Below are 25,644 nucleotides of genomic sequence, written 5' to 3' on the forward strand. Positions count from 1 at the left end.
AAGAATGGTGTTTATTTGAAAGATTTTTTTTCTTTAATGTTAAAGTCTTCACTGCCATTTTGATATATATATATATATATATTTTTTTTTTAAAGATAAAATCTAACTGACCCCAAACATATTTTATAAAGTGTTGATTAGCATAATGGACTTTTTTTTCTCCACAATCTCTGCATTTTTCCCCCTGAATTTTCGTATCTATTAGGATTCTAAAAAATATTTCAGCGTAATGTGGCTTGCTGTAAGTTATGATGGCTGAGAGGCACTTCTACTGGATCAGAACTCAAGAATTGGCTTTTTTTTGTGTGTGTTTTCAAGTCTATGCCCCATTACAGACCAATAAACTTATATGAGTGGAATTAACTTGGTAAACCTGGTATATTATTTATTATGGATCTGTAAGACATTGAAGTAAAGAAATATTGGCTTACAGCAAATAATTAGGTCTCAGAAACTGTTGCAAAATGGTCATAAAGGGTGCAAAATCCCCAGTGTCTGTCATATTGGGTCCAGAAGAACAGCCCATATAAATGTTGATGCCCAGCACTGTGATGAATAAATAGCCAATGAATTGTTTGGATATGTATGACTCTATAAGCTCACCATTATTCCATCCAACTTTTAAACAGTACTGTTCTGTTCCATCTGGTTGTTTTCCTCGCGCCCATATGCAAATGTTATCTCTTCCTTATGTTTATGTTTTCTGCACAGAGACCGCGTGTGGCACATAGTGTGATATTTCCAATGTGTCCTAACACTCAGTCTGCCAGGAAAAAGTTAAGCACCTAGGCTTGCAGATAAATAGTCCTCATCGGCTGTTCCGTGGAGGGCAATTGTGTGGAAAAACTGGAAATCTGAAAAAGCAGAACAAACACTTTACTAGCTGTGATAATCATTGCTGTGAGTGCACTTTCTTCGCTAAGAGGGTTTGTAAGATGTGGCTTTCTTACCCATGATGCTACTGCTTTATTTGAATTGTGATGCCCCTAATTTTCTATGATAGACGGCTGTCATTCCAGCATGAGGAAAGCATCCCCCAATACCCAGAAAACCGCAATAATATGCCTTCTCAACTCTCTCAAATCAGCATATGTTCACTCCTATGAACTGCTGTACATGTTCTTACTTTGTTTGCATTAGCCCAGATTGGATAACCATCGACAGGCTGGGTGCAATGTAAATGCACAAAGCACATATGTGCATATGCACATAGATGTATGTGTGTGTGTGTATGTATGTATGTATGTTTGTATGTATGCATGTATATAATGGGATGTCATATGTTTCCCTATATAGAGGCATAGAGGAAGCCTGACTGCTTGCCTTATTAGTCCTCTGTTGATACTGCATACCAGCGTTAAGAAAGACAAGATGCTACCAGTCGCTTGCCTTTTAGAACACAGCTCTTGGTTGGTCCAAGGATTCAAAAGCCCTCCAGTAGTGCTCAGGGTTCGGGGAAGCCATTCATTATCATCTGACATATATTTATTAATTGGCAGGGACAATAAGACTATAGCTTGTTCAGCATTATTCACAACTTTTTCCAAGTATATTTTGATAAATGAATGTCCAAAGGTCAGACTAGGCAGTGATTATTATAATATCATATATTATTGTAATAGATTATTATCTTAGTTGCCTGATCACAATTATTTGACATTATTGAGAGATTATATAAGAGCTGAGATTTTCAGCTTTTCTGTCGCATGATGCAATATGTGATGACATAATCAGAAATTGTGGCTAACAACAAACTAGCAATAATAAGAGCATTTGTCTGGACATCGGTGACATATTACAGTGTCATTTGGCCATGCTTGCTCACAGACATGTAAAAATAGTATAATTTTGAAGCAAACAACCTAAGGAACAAGCTGATGTGGCGTTTGAGGCTAGTAGCTTTACAACGAGTTTGTGATCCGAACATGAATATGACTCATGTGTTTGCTTGTTTAAAGGAGTCATTTCCATCTTTGTGATTCTTCTGATAATAAATTTACTGTAAATTATTGGATCAGTGAAATTAATATTAGCGATATTAGCGATATTCCTGAGGCCAATAGCTTTCATTTGATATATGACTTGTCTATTTTAAGTGTGTTTGTGTGATAAAAATATGAAATTTTATATTATTTGCATGATTTTCTCAAGGGGGGTCATTGCGGGGGGGTCGAATTCAGACCGTATTATTGTCTTCTATGTAATATAAATGCAGAAGTTATTGGGTTATTAAGAAAGCTGAGGTTCTAATCTTTCAAATTATACCATATAAGTCTATTTTTGTGATGCGCGAGTTATAGATTTTTTAAAAAGATTATGATGATGCAATTTTTGGGTCGGGGGGGGGGGGGGGTGGTGCAGAGCTGAAGTGGTTAAGTAACATGAACAAAACAGACTCATTAATTTATTGATCATAATCAATTTTATGACAATATTTCATATTTGTGATACCCCCAGGGAGAAAAGTTGCTGAAAATAAACAGTGCTGCTCTAAGCACTGGACTCGAGAGCTTCTCTATCACCTGTGCATTTGAGACAGATTTACAACTCATTCTGGGTTCTCAAGAGTGGGAAAAAAGCACACGAATAAGCCACTTAAGCTCTCCTTCAACCCCGGAGACTGAAAGCTCAAGCTGATAGTAGCGACAGGCTTTCTCACAGAGTGGCTTTTTCTTAGAGAAGTGTGTGCCGGAGTAGAGGCCCGTGTCTTAACGGGCCTGAGCCTTGGAGACGGCAAGGGTCATAAATCCCAGCCTCTCCAAAGCCCACACAGCTCCAACTGCGTTCCCGAGCATCTCCATTGAGTTTTTCTGACCCGGTATGCCACGCTCTAATGCTTAATGGCCATTAGGAACACCCTGAACTTTATTTCAGTAATGAACAGGGAAACATTCTTTTGTACTGCAGTCAGGTTGGACAAGTCCGACACAACAGAGCCACTAATATATGGTTTGACACTCTTTCCCCCATAATTACCAAGCGTTCTGATGAAAAATAACCGCTATAATTCACGAACTCAAAGACACAAAATACCTGTTACCTGTTAAGTTCACCATAATTGTAGTTTTCTTGAGTAAAAATTGCACCTAGTTTTATTTGTTTTCAGCACAACAAAAAATTAGTCTGCCTTCCTTTTGAGGAGAATATAAAAAGAGAAGAGATTTCAGACTAGATTATATTGCATTGAGGAACCATGACAAATAAGTGAAACAGAGACAGAGCCTGGCCTGGAAATTCCCATTTCCACCTTGTTTATGTGGTTCAGCACAGTGCAATTTACATCTCTTTAATCACACAAACTTGTTTTGCATCATTCTTTAAATACCGCATATAATATGTCTCTGTTTTGTTTCCCAGCTCCTTCTACGGTGTCTATTATGCATCAGGTCAGTCGAACCATTGACAGCATCACTCTCTCCTGGTCCCAGCCTGACCAGCCCAACGGGGTCATACTCGACTATGAGCTGCAATATTATGAGAAGGTACCACATAAACACACTTGAGTAATGTGTAATGCACTTTTAATGTCATTTATCATGTTCATAAGCATTGGTATCCATTTTTGTTTTTTATAAATGCACAAGATAAAAATGCAATTATTAATATAATAATGATAAATACAAATATTTTAATATTTTACTTTATTTTATAATTTGTGCTTTTTATTTAGCCTATTTGTGCACTCTTAAATTTTATTTTATTTTTAATTTAACTGATTTTTTTTATTATTTTATTTTTATTTTTATTAAAGTTCTTTGTGATAAAATGTAAGATTTCTGTAATAATTGAGGGTTTTGGCAGCTGTCGGACATTAATAGCAAATTCTTCTTCTGTCGAACGTTATTACAAACGCAGTCGCAGACTGTTGTGGTTCGATCCGGATACCAGTGGCTAAAATAACAGAGATTTCACTGCAGTAAAACAAATATTTCAGTTACAGATTCCGCTCTATCAGCACAGGCCACAGAAAACACACACGCTAACTTGTGCTTGAGAAGCACGCACACCCACATAGTATGCCGATATTCTTGCAGTCTCCCGTTTCGCTCGCTTTGTTGCGCTGGTTGACACACATAAGACAAACCACACCCTTAAATACAACATGCATAGTTTAACAGATACTTTGTGTCTTTTCTTTCTTTGTAATACACGCACACACACACACACACACACACACACACACACACACACACACACACACACACACACAAGCTGACTGTCCCCTGGGCTCTGCTCCTGTTCTTACACTTTCCTCAGTATAATTCCTTTCTCAGACAGTGCTGAGGACCGCTTGTCAAAACACTGCAAAACACTGCAGCAAAGCTCACATCAGAGCTCAGAAATAGAGCTGACAGGAAAAAAGCGGAGCACTCAAGTATTACATGTATACACACACACACTGAGTCCTACATTCTCTGCTTCTCCTTCTCTATCACTCTTTCTCTTCTTTGCTTACACAAACAGACACTTAAGCGGCGCGACAGTGGCCACATCTTTCAGCCCAGACTAATGAATCGTGGCTGGCCTGAAAGTGTCAGCCACTGTTCCTCTGCCCAGCACCCTCAGTCGAGCTCTCCTGATGGGGTTTGATGAAATAGATGGCCCTGTTAGAGAGCCATATGCACTCCTGTGATGTCTTCTAGTGTGAAAAACCTGTGACCAAAACACCACTGGATTTGAATTTACCCTTTTTTGTTTCAGGACCAGACGGAGCATAATTCTTCCATAATAAAGAGTCAAACCAACACTGCAGTCATCCGTGGCCTCAAACCCGGAGGCATCTACGTCTTCCAGGTCCGAGCCCGTACAGTGGCAGGGTTCGGACGGTACAGCGGCAAGATGTACTTCCAGACCATGACTGAGGGTGAATATCTAATCAAAATGCTGATCCAAAATCCAAAATCACCTCTTCAAATTTGGCATTCAAGGGAATAAATTACATGCATATGATTTAGCCCATAATTTTCTTATCTTAAGAGCAGGCCTGTGTGTAATTGACTTGCTGAAGCAGATAGTTAATCTAGAAAATCTAAATCTAATTATGATCCATGTTATCATCTCCAAATGTTGTCCTCTTTCTGCTGCATGTGTCTGATTAGATCTAAGGAGCAAATTAAGAATGTAGGCAAAAATTGTAGGTAAATTGTTTTAATAATATTATTTTTTACAAATACACTACCGTTCAAACGTATGAGGTCAGTTAGATTTGTTGAAAGAAAGTGACAGTAAAAACATTTATAATGTTATAAAAGGTTTCTGTTTTAAGAAATTGCTGTTCTATGAACTTTCCACAAAAAATAGTAAGCAGCACAACTGTGTTCAATAATATAACCAAAGTAATGGTTGCATAATATCAAAGTAATAAATTATATTTTAATATAAAACATTTTAATATTAATATTACTGTATTACTGTTTTTACTATATTTTTGGTAAAATAAATGCAGCCTTGGTTAAAAAAAAGATACTTATTAAAAACTAAAATTAAAAATATTACTGACCCCTTCAGAGCTTTCAGAACTTCAGAGCAGTAGTGTTCATGAACTATAAACTTGTAATTAAAATAAACTACACATTTTATAGTATAAATAATATAAATAAAATATTTTAATTATTTTATTTTATTTTAATAAATTAATTTATTATTAAAATTTTTTTATATGAATAATACGGTTTTGCTTATGTAGTTTGGGACATTTTTAGATTCTGTTCCACTCGCAAAACTTTTCAGAGGAAGAATGGTAGCTGAAACATGTCATTGGATGGCCGCCCATCGTTTTGCCCTTCCCAGATCTCCTCATTCAGAGGCAGCTGCTCACTCATGGCTCCTTACTCTCTAAGCCGCTTATTACGAGCAGAGATTCAGAATTAGTCTGATCTATCCTTCTGAGCTCTCTCCTGGCATGATGAGAGACAGCAACTCAGCAAGGTGTTCCAAACACGGATGTGTCATGCCAGCAGGCTGCGCTCATTTGGAGTGATTTAACCAAGAGTTTTAAAACCGATTAAAAGGGAAGTTGCAGTGCAGTTGAATTCACACGAGACCCAATGAAGTTCAGGTTTTTGTTTATTTACTGCATCATCTTTTGGGAGCTCGGAGCAAGTGTTTAAATGTGGTAAAATCTGCTAGCACGCTAGCATCTTACTTAGCCTCTAGGGTTGCAGAGTGAGCCCAGGGGTTTGTCTGTGTTGTGAACGAATAGTCTGTAATTATAAACAACTAGAGGAGAACGAGAAAGCTAGGCAGTAAAGGAAGGGAAAAAGAAAGTTCCCCAGGCCTTCCCAACATCCCAATCCGTCTGTCTTGCACCAACACACACCACCCAACACATTTCCTCTATCGCCTGCCCATATGCTGCTGGAGCCAAGGAGTCCAAGTGTACAGCCCCTTCTGCCTGAAGGTATCTTGCACAGGGCTTCCTGTCTCAAATTCCCCACTGTGAAAGTGGGGAAGTGAGGGTCTCTCACCTGTGTAGACATACACTGCATGACTCCTGTGCCTCAGTGGAGTCTGAACTTGCTTCAGGCTACATCATATATAGAGACACACTGCTGGGATTTGTCAGGAAGTGCTAACTTTTGGATTGTGTGTGTGTGTGTGTGTGTGTGTGTGTGTGTGTGTGTGTGTGTGTGTGTGTGTGTGTGTGTGTGTGTGTGTGTGTGTGTGTGTGTGTGTGTGTGTGTGTGTGTGTGTGTGTGTGTGTGTGTGTGTGTGTGTGTGTGTGTGTGTGTGTGTGTGTGTGTGTGTGTGTGTGTGTGTACCTACAGAGGAATACAACACTAGCATCCAAGAGAAGCTGCCTCTCATCATTGGCTCGGCGGCTGCTGGTCTGGTCTTTCTCATTGCGGTAGTGGTCATCATCATCGTTTGCAACCGGTGAGTTCCTCTCAGTGTGCTTTAAACATGTAAACCATTAGCATAACTTTCCCCCAATTACACCAAGAACATGTCAAAATCTCACACTTTTGTCCTCATTTGCTTCATTAGTGGACATTTACAGGGCAGCAGAGCTTGTAAAAACTCTAATGATGAGGTTGTGTTAACAAGATGATGGTGGGCAGTAGTTAATGTTGTTTTCATGGCATTAGCACCTTTTTAAACAGTACAAGTAGAGCTGTTTGCCTTTGTTCCTTCAGACGTGGGTTCGAGAGAGCGGATTCAGAATACACAGACAAGCTGCAGCACTACACAAGCGGCCACAGTGAGTACTTAGGACTTGACAGTACTACACACACACTCTGTATACATTTAATGTGTACGAAGTCTTTTATGCTCACCAAGGCTGCATTTATCAAAAATACAGTAAAAACAACAATAATGTAAAATAACATCACATTTTAAAAGGATTGTAATTTATTCCTGTGATGGCAAAGATGAATTTTTAGCAGGAAATGCTCCAGTCACCAGTGTCACATGTTCCTTCAGAAATTATCCTAATATGTTGATTTGGTGCTAAAATATTGTTTGAATGGTAGTGTATAACTTATACAAACAGCTATCTTACAGAATTTCAAACAGGCATACAAATACATTGGAGGTTCTTAAAGGGATAGTTCAATCAAAAATGAAAATTTGATGTTTATATGCTTACCCCCAGGGCATTCAAGATGTACGTGTGTTTGTTTCTTGAGTAGAACACAAAATAAGATTTTTAACTCCATCAGTATGTGTTAATTTTTGTTTTTGTTTACCTCAAATCAGACACATCTCATTTAGTATTCCCAATGCCATTTTTTTGTTTACCTCAAATCAGAAGAATCTCATCTAGTATTCCCAATGCCATTATTTCTGTAGAGTAAGGTCAAAACGTGGCGCGAAAATATAATATAATATAATATAATATATATATATTCCTCATTAGTGCCTGCGCGGATCGGTCAAACGAGGAATCTATGTATGTATGTGTATATATATATATATATATATATATATATATATATATATATATATATATATATATATATATATATATATATATATATATATATATATATATATATGAATGATCGCGCCAGGTTTCTGACCTTACTTGACAGAAGTAATGTCTTTGGGAATACTAGATGAGATTCTTCTGATATTTGGTAAATTCAATTTGTCTCAAGGTTAGACCTCAGTTTCTCAAGATTCATCTGCGAAATCTCATAAAAAAGCACATTATTCACTTTCCCTACAAGCGTTTTCATTGTTCGTGTTTCTTTTTCTCAATTCTTTTTCCGCCACTTGTTCATTTTCCCATCACAGCAGTACACAAAGCTAATGCAAAAAAAGCTCAGCACCAGGTGTTTCAAAGTTAGTAAGATCCATCAAAGATTAGTCAGAAAATAAGCAATACTTCAGTAAATACAGTCTTAGCCTTGGAGTGCTGTTCCATTTATAGAAATAAATCTTTAAGATTCTCCCGAGGCAATAATTTAAAGCTAAGCTCGCTCGATTGCTCTTGCTCACTCTCTCTCTCTGAGGGCTTATAGTTTATCTCTCTCTTGCTCACTCTGCTGAATGAAAATGGTCTGGCTCTTTTCCTCAAGTTTTATTTTTCTTTGCCCTTCCTTATCAATTCAAACTGCTTTTATACAGTGTAATCAGTGGTAAAGGACTTTTAAAAATGCTGTATTTATTGAAATAATTTCTGGAAGAGTTTTGGTAAAACCTAGAAAATCAAGGTCAGAATTCATCCATTAGTGTTCAAGAGAAGAAAGTGCTCTAATTCTCACTCTTCTCACCTGTTTTTGTCTTGGAAGAGTATGGATACGTTATTCTCTCTTTTTTAAAATAGTTTTGACCCAGTTTTTTTCTCTTAAAAAAGGGATAGTTTTTAAAAAATGAAATTCTGTCACCTTGTTCTCATCAACATCCTGCTAAATAGTTCCTTCTGTGCTCCACGAAGGAAAGAAAGTTACATTGTTTTGGAACAAAGTTAGGGTGAGTAAATGATGACAGATTTTCATTTTTGGGTGAACGATCCCTTTAAAAGCGAGTTCTGCTCAGAAGAACATTCTCCAGCGTAACACATACACTACAACCTCATGAATTTGTTATAGTTTGACATTCACAAATCCTTTGATGTTGGATGCCATTCACTTCTCTCGCTCTATTTATCTTCTTCTTGTCTGTTGCTAGAATACATTTATCAATTCCAAAATGTCTGCCAGATCACCAATAAAAAACTCTCTAGCTGCATGAAAACACAATGTCTATTAAAATACCTTTTAGATTTGGATCCAAGAGGTTGAATAATCGGATTTAAGGCAGGAATAAGTCCCAACAGAGTTAAGTTAACCTTAAGCCAATTTACCTGCAATCAAAAGCCATTTGAAAGGCAGCAATGGAAATTGCTGATAAATGGTCTCCATCGGGGACTATGACACTCCAGAGCTGATACATACATTAAATAATGTGAATGCTGTTACACTCCATTGACTGCAGTCATGAACTGTTCCAATGTCATGCTCAGAATCCAAAGATACTAGAAAGCCAGCTATTCCAAAATTCCTTAAGACCACTAATGCTTTCCCGCATTTACACTGACTGTTCTGATGTTTAGTATTTGATATAGTATTCTTAAATTGGTTTGAAATATTATAGCTGTTTTTTGTTGTTTTTTTTTTCAAGTGTCACCAGGAATGAAAATCTACATTGATCCATTTACCTACGAAGACCCCAATGAAGCTGTGAGGGAGTTTGCAAAGGAGATTGATATCTCATGTGTGAAAATTGAGCAAGTCATTGGAGCAGGTAAACAAACCTCAAAACATCCAACAGTGTTTGACCATCAAGCTTTTTTTGCTTCTTGACCTAAAGAGCCATCCACATCCGTAGGGGAATTTGGAGAAGTATGCAGTGGAAACCTAAAGCTTCCAGGAAAGAGAGAGATGTTTGTGGCCATCAAAACACTCAAGTCAGGTTACACAGAGAAGCAGAGGCGAGACTTCCTGAGCGAAGCGAGCATCATGGGGCAGTTTGATCACCCCAATGTCATCCATTTGGAGGGAGTGGTGACCAAGAGCAGCCCCGTCATGATCATCACAGAGTTTATGGAGAATGGCTCACTGGACTCCTTTCTCAGGGTGAGGATTTTTGTGATGCAAACTACATGACTAAACTATAATACCTGTTAAATGTAATCTTTAATTTACCATACTATACATTATAATAATATCTGTTGTACACTAATGGACAATGAGTCACACATTTGTGGATCATTTTTTTTAAACAGTTTTTTAAAGCTAGTATGGATTTCCCATGCTAACACAAGCTCATTAACATAAACATGCTTCAAATTCTGGTTGCATTGAAGTGTAATCTAACATCAGCAGGTGTGTATGCACATCAGCATGCTGAACATCATACAAATGTTCGCCCCTAATTTCTCATGCTGTCCATCAGGTAATTCTCCACAGGGTCTCTCTGTAATACCCAGCTGCCCCCTGCCGCAAACATCTACTCTCAGTATTGATTCCAGCTGTAGGACTGTTGTAATAAGCTCAATACTCTTCCATTCATCTCTACGGGTTGCCACACTAACATTTGCTTTAAGACGGTCTCTTTAAAGAAATCGTTGAATCGTTGCTCTGTGTTTAGTCATGCCCTCATTTCACATTGGTCACGCTCTCTCGGCCTCGTTCTATGCATTACAAGCATCGGATGAGCGGTGTGTATTATAAACTGAGCCGCCATTTGTACTTCCATCCTATATCGTAGAACACATTATCCATATTAAAATTATCCATAGTGTTTTAATTAGGGATGCACCGAATATTCGGCAACCGAAATTATTCGGCCGAAAATAGCCAAAAAAAGCACTTTCGGCATTCGGCCGAATAAGTAAAAAGGCCGAATAATTTTGGCCGAACAATGACGTTTTTAATGACGCGATCAAAAAGTAACCCACGTAGAGTGAGAGCTGCGTGCTTTATGCAGCAAACATGTCAGCAGTGTGGAAGCACTGTTTAGTGCTGAAATTTAGTGCTCATGTCATCGATGAGAAGAGGAACCGACTTTCATGTGAGAAAGCAGAGAAGCTACTTTTCATAAAGATGAACCTGCCACTTTTCCTGAAGAAGTAGGCTAAGTAGGCTTATGTCTAAGACAGTTATTTATTTGTTGTGGGTTCATCCACATTTTTTGCACTATTCAATGCACATTAGTTGTTGTAGACATACAGAGTTACATTCTTTCAGCAGTCAGTTATAGGCCTAACATAGGCTATTCAAGAAGGGGGGCTTCTAAGATGGCCAAATAAAAATATATTTTTTATTTTACTAATTATTTATTTTAAGTTATGTTGTGCTTAGTTTGTATAATATCTGCTGGAATGTTAAAAAAAATTCAGTGTTAAATAAATATTTTGAAATTGTATTTTTGTTATTTGATTTATTTCTCTGAAAAGCAACACAAAATAGTAAAAAGCAAATTTTTACTATTTAATTATTGTAATGGTAAAAAAAAATTGCCAAATAAATGGAAAAAATGCGAAACACCGTGTTCGGTATTCGGCCTTCGGTCTTCGGCCAAGCATTTCATTATTATTCGGTTTCGGCTTCGGCCAAGAATTTCATTTCGGTGCATCCCTAGTTTTAATCTGAAAACTCTTAGCATTAGAAAAGTACTTTCTATCTCTCTGCAGTTTCCCGTAACAGCATCCATCCCTGCAGACGCTTTCAGATAATTAACTGAGTGCTAAAACCATCCAAATCCCGCTTACAGAACCGCGTGGGGGATGAGAAGAAAACGCTGCTGTCAGTCTATGACTGGCACACGTCAATTCGATTTCAACGCAGAGCTGATGTGGATAAAATAGGTGTCCGGATTCCTTGATCGCTGCTAATTGGCCTCACTGTGTGTTGTGTTGAAAATATGCCTTTGATTTATGTAAATATGTAATCTTTGGGGAAGGAATGATTTATTTTGCTCATTAGCAAGACTTTGCCTCTGATCTATCATGAGAGAAAACTTATTTTATCCTTGACGCATAGCTTTTCGGGGTGTTAGGCTCAGGAAGTGTAATTATCTGAAACAAGAAACGTCTATGATTATGGCGTTTAAATGAAGGCAAGTAAACAGGAACCAAACGACCCGCCATTTGTTAGACATTTGAACTGAATTTATTTCTTCTCACCACAATCAGATCCAGCTCTCGCTAACCTCTGTAATTGTGAGATTCTGATGTTATTTTAGCTGTTTGGCCAGCCAGTTGCTTCGCTCATGTTTATACTTGCAATCCCCCCACCCTCCACCCCAAATGACAGAATGCACATGCCCTACCGTGCCATAGCGTGAGGAAAAGATTGATGTCTGCTAAGTAAAAGTAAGAGTGAAAAATTACAACAAACACCTCATACATCAGGTTTACTTTGATTTAATCACAATTCTGTTAAAACATTTGAAAAAGACCAGCTAATGTGTTTTTGCTCTCATAATGTCAGTTTGGTGGCGTGCAAGAGCTTTGAAAAGCCTCAGATCTTTGTGCAGCCGCACAGTTGTGTTGTTTTTGCAAGACTGTCATCGATTTCTGACAGAACGCTGAATTCTTTGAAAACAACACGTCTTTTGTGGCACCTCAATATGACAGCAGATGACAACATTGTGTGTTAGTGTATGTTAGTGCGCTAGAATATGAGTCTGATGCAGCTCTTGTAAGACAGAGAGCGAGGGAGACTCTATGCTAACCTGTCGTTCTTGCATTGATCCAACTTCCCTTATTGTTTTGTGGTGGATTAAGAACCAAGAAAAGAGAGAGAAATTCAAAAAGGTATGCTGCTCAAACTTTCAAACAGATTTGAGAAACGTCAAACTGAAAAGTTGAGCACAGCTTCACAGAACCGGCAGCAAAGACATGTCTGAGAAGAAATGGCACAGATAGAATAATTCACGTTTAATCGGAATAAAAAGAATGTTTGCTTGCTCAGACTGCAGATCCAAATAACTTTGGGGTGAAGAATCCCTCCAATCAAACTATAGGCAAACACTGTGAGCAGATTAGAGTGCCAGGCTGTATTTGCAAAGGATTTCAGCTTTATGAATAATGGATGCCGCTTAATTGCTGTGGAGGGTGAGGAGAAGTTCGATGAAGTCGACTTAATATGGGGGAAGGGTTTGAGCGTGACACACGCAGCTCAGAGAAGGAAGGGTTTGTATGCGACACAGAATGAAGACATCTCATGGTTCTTTCATGCACCGTCCTGTGCTTTCCGCCTCTCTCCACTTGACGCGTGCGTGTCTGTCCACACTGCGCCGGCTGCCCTCGTCTCCTCTGATCAGAAGCTGAATGCTGCTTGCCTCATGGCTGTCTGCGGAGGGTCTGCAGATGGAAGCAGCTGCAAGCACAGCTGGGTCAAAAACTGCTGGACCTCCTCATGAGCAAAGGGCTTTTTGACCACCATGGTCAACAGCTGCAAGATTTGTCACGGGTCCACATTGATCATCGAATGTCTGATCTAGTATTGCGTAGCATAAACTCTATCAATACTCACCAGAGCGTTTGCATAGCCAACCCAATCCAGACGCGACTCATTGAGCATTGTTCAGTCTCTTATCTGACTAGGCACATTAGACATTAATCGGGATTTCCACAGCTTTATTCTTGCCTTATTTCTGTTGTTTGAGATTTGTAGGTTGCACAGAAGAGATAACTGTAGCACAATTTCAGATAATTCTTTTTTTGTGCACTTCCTCTCTACAGAAGCCTTGCATAAGAAGTGGGGCTATGAATTGTTTTTAAGAAAAGTTGTGTCTAATTAATCAACTCGATATATAAAAAGTCTTTTTATTGGGAAATAATCCAGCTTGTTTCTTTGTTATTGAGAATTATGGGTACTTTCTTTATATCTTTATGCCTTATCTTTATGACTCTTTTCTGTCCTTTTTTACAGCAAAATGATGGGCAGTTCACTGTGATTCAGCTGGTGGGCATGTTACGAGGGATCGCCTCTGGGATGAAGTACCTCGCAGACATGAATTATGTGCACAGGGACCTGGCCGCCCGCAACATCTTAGTTAACAGTAACCTTGTTTGCAAGGTGTCCGATTTCGGACTTTCCCGCTTCTTGGAGGATGACACCTCTGACCCCACCTATACCAGTGCACTGGTGAGAACTGTTGTTTAATTTGATTGGCAACTTTCATTCAAACTTGTGCTTTGATTTTAGATGATTTAATGTTTTCGATTTGGGTTTATACAGGGTGGGAAGATCCCTATTCGGTGGACTGCCCCAGAAGCCATCCAGTATAGGAAGTTCACCTCTGCCAGTGATGTATGGAGCTACGGGATTGTCATGTGGGAAGTGATGTCTTATGGAGAGCGGCCATATTGGGACATGACCAATCAGGACGTACGTACCTCAGTGCTTGCACTACTGTTCTAAAGTTTGGGGTCTGTGAGATTCGTTGTCTTTTATGCTCAACAAAACATGACATCAAAATAGAGTTATACAGTAATATTCTTTTATTGAATAACATTCTATTGAAAAATAATATATTATATAATGTAATTTATTTCGTCTGAGGGCAAAGCTGATTTTTCATCATTACGCCAGTCTTCAGTGTCACAATCCTTTCGAAATCATTCCAATATGTGAATTTGGTGCCCAAGTAACATTATTAATCATCAATGTTGAAGGCCGTTGTGACCATCAACATTGTGACCATCAACGTTGTGCTGCTTAATAAGCTCAATAAAAATAAATAAATACCTTACCAACCCCAAACTCTTAAATGGTTGTGTACATTTTTTCTGCAGCTTGTTTTATCGTTAAATAATTTTAATTCATATTGTTATACACAGTTATAAATATATATTTTTACTTTTAGTCAGTTATTCAATTCTTCCAATTCGTGCTCCAACCTCATAACCTTTTCAAAGATCCACATCCTACATCTTTATTAAGTATAACCACCAATTTCTTATAAAACAATTTTCCAATAGAAGCACTGTCAAACGCTCATGCCAGAGACTATTAGTTGGCTGCCGTATGTTAGCGTGTGATAGATGAGTGCTGTGCAGCAATGTTGAATCAGAGGCTAAGGTAAACAGCAGAGAGAGAACGTCGTAAATCTGCCTATGTGCTGCTCTGCTGTATGCAAGGCCAAACCTCAGACCCCAAACACTGCATGAGCGCAATCAGTCTTTGCAGAAACAGCCGCAGTGATCATCACGTCCCATTGGCCTCGGAATGCAGAAGAAGACAAAAGGGATTTGCGTCAAGAAATCAAAATTTGGGGATTTAAATAAGATGTTTGGAATGTATTTGTGTTTGTATTGGAGAACATTTGCTCTTCGTGGCTACATCATGTGACCGTGAGAGTGTCTTGAAGCTATTGTGTCAAAGGGGATCGTTTACTTTCTATATACATCACTCACAAAAATTCACCTGTACTTCACACTCATTTCCTGATGAACAAAAAGACGATTTCACATGCAAAGCACGGTGCCATGCTAAACAGTCCCTGCCCTTGAAGACAGCTCCCATTTCTAGCATCCCTCTGGGTGGCTGGGAAAAGGCAAATTATGGGTCCACATAATGAAAATAGTTTCAAATTGAAAGTGTGAACGCTAATGCGCTAAGAGGGAGCGCAGATCTCGCCTGTTATCTTATTAGCAGCTCCAGATAGCGTCGCGGTCCTCCCATCGGGCTGGCCGTTTGAGGCGCCTGAATGAGATTAATCAGGCCTTGAATGGAGCGCCGTAATGGCTACGATAATGAGCTGGGGAACGACGGGTCTCACTCGGGTCCTGCTCGCACTTTCCACTTCATGGCCATGCATCTCGTTCCTGGCCACCAAGGCCGCTTGAAGCATCCTGTTCCATTCAAATGTGACGATACATCCATCGGCTGAGTTCGGATAAACGCTCCATGTCTGTTTTGCACATTTAGTGACGCTACGCAGTTCATTTGCTAGAGATGTATTTAAGTTTTATTTAAGTGACGTTCCTGATTTCCTGTAACAATTTGCAGCACATTTTCCAAATGTACAATTTAGTCAGCGTGTATATTACAGGCCATGTGTTAATCATATTTAATCTGACAGATGTTGCATGATTGGAAATGAGTAGGGCGGGAGGGAGCCAGACTCAGCCTGAATGCTGCCAAAAAACTTAGTAACTCTAAGACTTCTTTTTTCAAATTTGATCAGAGAGGAAACGCATGTACTGCCAAATTGTTGTTATCAGCACCCTTATAATCAAGATCTATTAGCTGATTTAGGAGGTATTTAGATAGCAGCTGACTGTGACCGCTTATTTATAGTGTGTGTGTGTGTGGTTGTGTAAGTGTGAAGGGTGAGTGTGATCGTGTGTGTGTTTGTGGCCAATGACAAATGGCTTCCTTGTGTCCCCCTAAGACCCAGATAATGATCACAGTGCATTTATGAAGACTGCAGATCAATCCTCTGTCTCCTGCGGTGTTACAACCCCCCCGCCCAGACGCTGGCTCGTATCTACCGCCACCTGCCTTGCGCCATGCCGACAGTTCCTATCAAAACAATGTTTTGTGTCAATACATTCAATTTATTTGCATTAAATTAATTTCAGTGTGATACATTATACGTTATGTACTTTAAATGTCACAAGTCCAAAAATTAAACGTACTGATTCTGATTAAACATGGGATTTTTTTTGTAGTGTTACACATTAACAAGCTCTAATGTTGCCCACACTATAACAGACTTTATAATCGTTAACAGACACCAGGCCTGAGAAGCAATTAAAGATGTTAATAGTGCGGAATAATTTAAAAAGTGAGGCCGCCATGTTAGGTTGTGGTGCTTATGCTGGCAACCTGAGTTCATATCTGGCTAATGTCATTTCCCAAAACCATCCCTCTCTCTTTCCCGCCATCGTTTCCAACTGCCACTGAAATTTTAATATATAGTGCTTGAGATGCAACAAGCGTATCTTTCTCCGCCTCTTTTAATAACAGGCTAGAGACCCTTATGGATCTGTGTCTCCCTCTGCAGGTCATCAACGCCATTGAGCAAGACTACCGGCTCCCCCCTCCCATGGACTGCCCGAGCGCCCTCCACCAGCTCATGCTGGACTGCTGGCAGAAAGACCGCAACAACAGGCCCAAGTTCAGCCAGATTGTCAACAACCTGGACAAGATGATCCGTAACCCCAACAGCCTGAAGGCCATGACTCCGCTGTCATCAGGGTGAGTTAGAAAACATGCAGAATGCAGTTTGCTAGGATTATCAGAAGCGGATGAGTCGGGGGTTGTAAAACCTAGTAGGCTGCGCTGACCAGACAGCATTTTATCACATCACTGATGTGAAGGGTTTTTCAAAAAATAGGAATCACCCAAGGCTGCAGAAACTATTCAGTTAATCGTGTCTTCGCATTATTCAAGGAAAATATCACATTAAAGAAGTGAATTTGACATGCGTGGAAAACAGCAGAGGATGCAGAGTGAGCTTTTGTGAGAAAAAGCTTGACCCTTGATGTCCTAAACATGAGAATGCATTGTATTAGGCGCTTCAAACTAAAGTGTTTAATGCGTATACCAGCGTTTGAGAGGTTTTCTTCAGCACATGACTTTACAGTTGTATCCATATTAAGTATTTGTGGAATAACAATTGTAGGATTAAAATTCAATTATAATTTAAAAAAAAAATTTTTCATCTGATAAATTGAATAAATCATCAGATTTATTGATAATTGATTAGTAAAATAATCATTAGTTTAGCATTATGCTACCTTCTAAGATACCTTATTTTGAGAAAACAACACAATTATTATTTTTATTTTTTGGAGAGAAAAAAAATCTTAAATTAAATACCAAATATGTTACCCTGGACCACAAAACCAGTCATAAGCTGCACGGGTATATTTGTGGCAATAGCCAACAATACATTGTATAGTTATATTAAATAAAGATCACGTTCCATGAAGATATTTTGTAAATGTCCTACCGTAAATATATAAAAATTATTATTATTATTATTATTATTATTAATATGCATTGCTAAGGACTTCATTTTGACAAATTTAAATGTGATTTTCTCAATATTTAGATTTTTTTTTTGCACCTTCATATTCCAGATTTTCAAATAGTTCAAAGTCCTATCCAAACCATACATCAATGGAAAGCTTATTTATTCAGCTTTCGGATGATGTATACGTCTCGGTTTCAAAACATTTACCCTTATGTTTTGTGGTCCAGGGTCACATACATCTGTACAATGGGTTTAATGCTTATTAGAGCTTCATGCTAACATCAAATTCTGTTGTAACCAATTGTGAATTAAGTTTTTGTGCACTTCACGTGTGTATTCCAAAAACTGCAAGGCTGCGCTTGCACTTGCTACTACCTAGAAGGCAAGGCAGCTCTCTGGGCTTTGAAACGGGGCATACATTTAAAACTGACTCATCTGACATAACTTTACTTGTGCAGTGTAGTGTGCAATAGTCATTGCAATAAATCACATTTATGTAGAAAGTCACAGAGATGTTTAAACAAGTTTCTACAGTATTTAGTTTATGGAGACACACTGCCTTTTTGGAAAGGAGTAAAGACACAGACATGAAACTTTACACTATGGTATGCCAGGGCAGCATCAAGGGATTGTAATGACGTTTTTCAGTCTAACCGCTGCACATACATAATACTGTATTGTTTGGAGAGGAGTGCAGATCCATCCATGTTACATGATATATGTGTGGCTACAAAAACAGCTTTATTACTTGCTTTGAAGTTTTTTTTTTTTAAAGGTATTTAGTACTAAGATTAGTCTGACACCCTCGCCATTACACTGAAGTGTATATCTGTGCATTTCATATATTAGGGGGAATTTTCTACGCCTAACCTTTTGCCAGACCTGACTCACTCGCATCTTTCAAGGCATATTTACAAAACCAAATGGAATATGAACCTTAATAGAAATGTCTTTAAACAGCCTCCTTCAAAATTATTACCATACTGTTTTCAGTCTGGGGTCAATGCTTTGCTTTTAGTTTTGATACCTGTGGTAGACTTTATTGATGCCGTGAGTTATTTCTTTTGGATTTGAAATGCTACATAAATAAAATCAACTGGGTTTAATAGATCAAATCATTATTGAAAGCTTCAGGCGATCATGAACTTCAAACAATAGTAAAGCTGGTAGACAAAGTAACAGTGGGCAACACTCTAGTCAGTTTCTTGTGGACAATTGTTAAGTGGCCCAGTTTCTTCTGTCATCACGCTGATGGTGAGAGACTTGGGTTTTGCGCGCTTCCCACCAGCTCTTTTTTGCCTCAAGGCTTATACGCTACAGTAATGTTGCTAGAAAGTACAGTCATCTGGGGACATTAATTGCATTTTTTGAAGAATTAAACAGGGCAGAGGATATTTTGCTCTTAAATTTTTCCCTAACATCCTTTTTTCCTCTCCAGAGATTGAATTATATTGACCCAAGAAATAATATAGCTCAAAAATCCCAAGTGTGTCACAATTGCCAAAAATATGCACAAGATTAAAAGTTTTTTTTTTTTGCAATGATGATAATATGCCAAATAAATGTGAACCACATGTAGTTTCGGAATGTACCATATACAGTTTGGGGGGATTTCAGTGTGTTCTTGGTGGCTAAAGGCTATTTTTACTGCAACACTATGTCACTCATGTCTCTTTCTTTCTCATTGTCTTCCAGTGTGCATTTGCCCTTGCTAGACCGCAGTGTGCCCGACTTCTCTAGCTTTAGCACTGTGGATGATTGGCTGGACGCTATTAAGATGGGCCAGTACAAAGACAACTTTGCCAATGGCAACTTCACCAGCTTCGACCTCGTTTCCCAGATGACCATGGAGTAAGTGCTATACCTACGAGAGACAACATTTGGAAAACAGCCATGCTTTGATCAGTTCAGCAGGGCATCTTCGACTCCATAAGTGCTGACAAACAATTCTTATTTTTGCTCTCTCTCTCTATGAGATTTAAGATATAAGACATACAAGATTTTCAGAAAATCTTCAAAAGTAAGATTTTCTGCTTTTGGTCAAAAATCTTACCGACTCCAAACTAGCATTCAAAATTTTGAGGTCAGTAAGATTTTTGACCAGTAAAGAAATGTTGGTAACACTTTAGTATGGGGAACACATTCACTATTACCTATGACTTTTGCCTCAATAAACTCCAAATTTACTGCTCATTAATAGTTAATAAGGTAGTTTTTGTAGCATTTAAGTTTAAGTATTGTGTAGGATTAAGGTATTTAGAATAAGGTCATGCAGAATAAGGCATTAATAAGTGCTTTATAAGTAATAATAAACAGCCAATATCCTAGTAATATGCATGCTAATAAGCAACTAGTTAATAACTGAACCCTAAAATAAAGTGTTACCAAAATGTTTAATGTTACAAGTTAAAGAATAGAACCTTATTTAAGTGTTACCATTTCTGTAAACGACAGCTGTTTGCAGTATAATGAGAAATGCACAAGCCCATATTATGATTTCAATTTCAATGTGATTGTGTAGCTGCACTGTTCAATCTCCTTATTATCGCCATTATCTATTTTCAAAATGAATGATCAAATGCAGTCTGAAACCATTTCTCTGTGATTAGACACTGTCTGGATTTAAATTCAGAAGTAAACATAGGTATATTTTCTCATCTTTGTTGCTGGATGTCAGTCACAGTGGAAATGGGAGCCAGAGAAATGCACGCTTAGATTCCTCTCCTCTCCTCACCTCAGCTGTTACCTGGCCAAACCAGACATGCAGTGAAAACAAAGGAGGTGTTGTAGTTTCAGAGACGTTTAGATTGTGCAACAAACAGAGGATGATAGGGATAAAGGAATTTACCGGTTACTCAGTCTTGAACTAACATGCTAAGTTTACTTTGGCATAATGTGCTGAAGCCAGTGTATAAAAATGTGTTACTACAGCATTATGGTATGCTTCAGAGCGCTCGTGTTTAATTTCGCCTCTTTCTCTCTATGTGTGTTTGTACATAGGGACATTCTCAGGGTCGGAGTGACACTAGCAGGTCATCAGAAGAAGATCCTCAACAGCGTTCAGATGATGAGGGCCCAGATGAACCAGATCCAATCGGTAGAGGTTTGACCACATGCCCCAATTAGACTGGGAGGACAAGAGGAGGCGGCAGAGAGCCAACGTGAAGGGATGGGGCGGCAACCACAGACCCTAAGCCTGATTTTCCTTCTGGACCACCTAGGATATCCACCTGCCCCCTCCTCCGAAACACTCTCCTTCTCCATCTGTGACATCTGAATCCCCCATTAACCCCCAGACACCCTAATGGGCTCGACTCGGGAAAGCTGTGTCTGGAAAATATGGTCACAACACCTGATCGTTTAGCTTTAGCCGCCACCAATCACATGATGACCGTTCAGTCTGCCAGCAATTGGCTCCGCCCCCTATTTCCCGTGAATTTTCCTCATTTTCCACTTTTATTCTTTTATTAATTTTTTGTTTTGTTTTATTTTTATTGTCTTTTTTAAAGAGTTTTTTGTAAAGAATTTTTAAAGTTATGAAAACTAGGAATCTATATAAAATATATAGATCGGTGTAAACTTGCGGACTGAATATGGTGGACTAAATCGAAAGGCTACCCTTTAAAAGGGCAATGAAGAAACAGGAGATACAAAACTTCACCTCACGATACATGCTTCTGATTTTCTTTATAATATTTAGGAACGTTTTGAATAGAAAGAAAGACTGTCTGCTCAGCGGACACACACGGGACAACCCACGGGACCTAGATCCCTCTCAGCCGAGGGAAAAGTATTTGAACACCATGAAATGGGACTTCATTTTGGCAGCTGATACTGCCTTGAAGAAAATATGAGACTCAGTCATTTTGCAGTTTAAATTACATCAACACAAACAAACAGACAACCAGAGAAAAAAAAAGTCAAAGTAGTTATCACAGTGTTGAATTTGTGGTGCAGATTTCTCATTGCTTGGGGGGAGAAAAAGAAATCTTTTACAGATGTCATGACAGCCTGCCAAATCGAGCATCATCCCTTTGTACCTCGTCCTGTACATATCAGATGCACTTGACATTGTGAGGTCATCAGTACAAGCCTGATGTAGTCCAACATTTAGTTCCAGTTTCAGTATTAGATGGATCTACATTGACATTTGATGGATTTTCTTTCGTGTGCGTGTGCGTATATGACTCGAGGGGGTCATCTTTTATATTCTTCCTCCTTTTTGTCATGGGCTAAGATGATTTAGTTTGAGAGACGGCATGAGATATTCTCCCCCGCAGTTGCATACAATTTTTTTTAGCGAGTTCTTTCCGTGAACTGCTTACAGAGAAGGACCCCGAGTGCAAGTACGGTGTGGTCTCCACATCGTCTATGCGCTTCTTTTATGTTTGGATCCCAACCGTGTGCGTGTGCATGTGTGCGTATGGAGCCCATGGAGCAGCAGAGCATGTGTGGTGCGAAACTTTGATTTCACAGGAAGCTTGGATTTGATACACTTTGCAGATCACTGTGTTGATATGCTTATATTTTTGCCACCAAAATCATTTCTTTAAAAAAAAAAAAAGATGTTTTATAATAAGGTGTTTAGGGGTTTTAATATCTGATAAAGTATGCAGTTAGAGGACATTTTCATAAAAGGGAAGTGATTGTTCATTGCGAAGCATAGTTTTATAAGAGGATATTGTTAATGTATGACATATTTGAACTGTTACATTCACCAATTAGGGCCAAACTCAAATTTGACATCTGAAAGGCTCATGATATTAAGCCGGAGTTTCATAGGACATTTAAACAACAAATCGCACACAATAACGGCTGTACATTAATGTGTATAGGTTTTATTTCTATTTTTTTTTTCATCAAAGAATACACCCATGATTCCTACCGTTCTCCATGGTAAGGTACTTCTGCAGTACTCTCCGAGCTCTTTCACCCTCATGCCATAGACACAAGAACAATAAAACTGTATATAAACTGAAGCAGAAACTCCCCCCAAAGAGGTTTTTCCTCAAAGCTGTGTTGGATTTTAGTGTACAGATTCATTTTTTTTAATGTGTTGTTGAAACTGAATGGAGAGTCGCTATTGTCAGTGTTTATTTTGGGCCTTTTCGTTTTGTACTAGGATGGGCTGAGAGAAGCAGCTGTGGAGATGAACGGGCCGGAGGCATCTTCATCCATGCTGGAGCGTCTGTGTGTGCGAGTGTGTTTGTGTGTTTGCACGTGCAGGTACATCCATGTACCAGCATTAAGGTCACTGTGGTAAACAATATACGTCTCGCTCAGCCGACGAGGGGCTTGCTTTATTCCATAACCTCAGGGTTGACATGCATTGGTGAAAAACGTGCAGCACTGTGAGGTCAGTTCAGTGTTGGTAAGGTCCATAGTGCTGATGACGTTCTAATCAGATGGTGTTGACCGTTCTCTGTTCTTCCCATTACATAATGCTTCCATTAGAATGAGGATTCTGTCATGCAGTGTTTGGGCAAGAAACACTGCGTCCAGCAGACAGGACATCCCAGGTGTAAACTCTTGAGATAAGTAGTGATCAAATCAAAAGGCTTGAGAGACGACCACATCTACGTTCATCTGTGTCCAGATAGACAGTGTTTTACTTTCCTGTGAGCTCGACAAACTAAGTGGCCCTTAAGTTTTAGCTCTCAGTTTTTGGTAACTTTTTTTATCACCAGCAGGAGGTTACAGGGAGAAAGCAAATTAATCTGGGCTTAGCACCTTGTCCTAACCAGCAACATGTAATTTGTCCGTCTACACGCAAGCGAAAATTCAGCACAGCAAAATCACAGCCAGTGGTTCACTACTACTGTTCAAAAGTTTTGGGGTGGTAAGATTTTTTTTTTCTATTCTATTATGCTCACTAAGGCTGCATTTATGTGTTCAAAAATACAGTAAAACAAATATTTAGAAATATCATTACAATTTAAAATAACTCTTTTCTATTTTGGTATATTTTAATATATAATTTATTAATGTGATGTGATGGCCATCAGCAGCCATTACTCCAGTCTTCAAGCACATGATCCATCAGAAATCATTGACAACAGTTGTGCTGATTAATATTTTTGTTGATTAATGTCCTTTCTGAATAAGAGTAATACTTTATTTAAATATATATATATATATATATATATATATTATTGAGCCAAAACTTTTGAATTGTACTCAATATTTGGACAGCATTTATTTAAAATATAAATCTTTTTTATAAATCTTTATGCTCACCACCCCTTTTTTAAAAATAAATGTAAAGTGTCTTTGCTGAATAAGAGTAATACTTTCTTTCTGAATAAATTATATATATATATATATATATATATATATATATATATATATATATATATATATATATATATATATATATATATATATATATTGACCCCAAACTTTTGAATTGTGCTGAATATTTGCTATAAAGCCCACTTAAAAATAAATATCAAACAATTGGCAAAATTACCATCACTTGCAGAGCTTAAAAACTATTGATTTAAAAAATGAAATAATTTGTATAAAATACACTAAAAATGTAAGTAAAATAAATGTCGGACAAAATGTTCTGTTTGGCAAAAAAAGACCTATTTATTTATAATTTACATAATACATTGTAATACGTTTAAAGATGTGTAAACACCACACCTGTTTTTCATGGTATAGATGCCATATGCAGAAGCTGGTTAGAACAGGGAGTGAGTCAGAGAGGTGAAAGACAGAATATTCTCACATTATAGAACTTTACCAGCGATGGTGTGCCTGTCTGTCCAGCACACATCCTCTCAATATTTAATGGTTTCTCAGTGTCACTGCTGCAGTGTGAGACTAAGGTTCTGAATCCCTCGTCTTCCTCAGAATAACATCCTCCTAGGACAATCACTGTCACTCAAAGCTGCAGCAAAGTATCTGCTGTATATCTAAAAAAAAAAATGACCTACAGAAATTCAGAAGTTTAGACTTTAATGGCAGTAGCTCAGCAACATTTAGAGGTGCTGCCCGCAAGTTACAGCGCATTTTAAATCTGCCTAACAGCACAGGATTAACAGAGCTTTGAATGAAATCCAGTGCTGAAGGGATATCCTGTATTCCTGATCCTCATCTCCTTTTCCTTCCAATGAAATAAGTATAGTTTCATGGGTCTTCGCTATTTGCAAAAAGGCGTTTTTCTTGCCATTCCTGGCACTTTGCATCGAGAGATCCGAAGGAACATTAGCAGTCAATGAGCCTTTCTGTTTTAAGATATCGATATGTTGAAAGATTATGACATGCTTGACGTTTACTACACATTTTCTTCAGCAAACCTGTATTTACATAGAAATATTTCATCACAACGATCTCATGTGTAACTGTTTTTCCACTGCATCTTTAACCGCTCAAGTTTGTTTCTCGGTAGGGGACTAATTACTTCATATGTCTCCTTCTCTCATTTGTCGTTTAACAGAACACTATGTAGACCACAGACAAATGAGACGTGGCGTCAGGAGTGTGAAAGAATGTCACGCTGAGTGATTTAAGCACTTCTTATTGTTTTTTTCCACATGGATTATCACCTTAAACATATAGTTTCTACCACAACACAGCTCTAGGCCTCTAAAAGTGCTGGGAAAGATGGTACGTAGTCATTTCTTAAAACTCAGAACCCTTTTTGTTCAGATGGCTTGTGAAAATAACCAATACACATGCCATTATGTGGACATGCGAACTGCAAATGTTCCT

At 38.4% G+C, this 25,644-nt stretch overlaps 1 protein-coding gene across 2 annotated transcripts in view; it reads left to right on the forward strand.

Annotated features, from left to right (window-relative positions):
• ephb2b (eph receptor B2b) overlaps window positions 1-23,779 on the forward strand; it is a 164,344-nt gene extending 140,565 nt beyond the window's left edge. For both annotated transcript variants that reach the window (XM_067430810.1, XM_067430811.1), the window contains exons 6-16: window positions 3,358-3,482; window positions 4,702-4,864; window positions 6,768-6,876; window positions 7,137-7,201; window positions 9,610-9,732; window positions 9,817-10,064; window positions 13,869-14,084; window positions 14,178-14,327; window positions 16,951-17,144; window positions 19,621-19,776; window positions 20,926-23,779. In XM_067430810.1, the coding sequence (XP_067286911.1) occupies window positions 3,358-3,482; window positions 4,702-4,864; window positions 6,768-6,876; window positions 7,137-7,201; window positions 9,610-9,732; window positions 9,817-10,064; window positions 13,869-14,084; window positions 14,178-14,327; window positions 16,951-17,144; window positions 19,621-19,776; window positions 20,926-21,034 (1,658 nt within the window). In that variant the 3' untranslated portion in view covers window positions 21,035-23,779. The remainder of the gene's footprint in view (window positions 1-3,357; window positions 3,483-4,701; window positions 4,865-6,767; window positions 6,877-7,136; window positions 7,202-9,609; window positions 9,733-9,816; window positions 10,065-13,868; window positions 14,085-14,177; window positions 14,328-16,950; window positions 17,145-19,620; window positions 19,777-20,925) is intronic.
• The last annotated feature ends 1,865 nt before the right edge of the window (window positions 23,780-25,644 follow it).

This window comes from Pseudorasbora parva, chromosome 22 (assembly GCF_024679245.1).
Source record: "Pseudorasbora parva isolate DD20220531a chromosome 22, ASM2467924v1, whole genome shotgun sequence".
Lineage (NCBI taxonomy): Eukaryota > Metazoa > Chordata > Actinopteri > Cypriniformes > Gobionidae > Pseudorasbora > Pseudorasbora parva.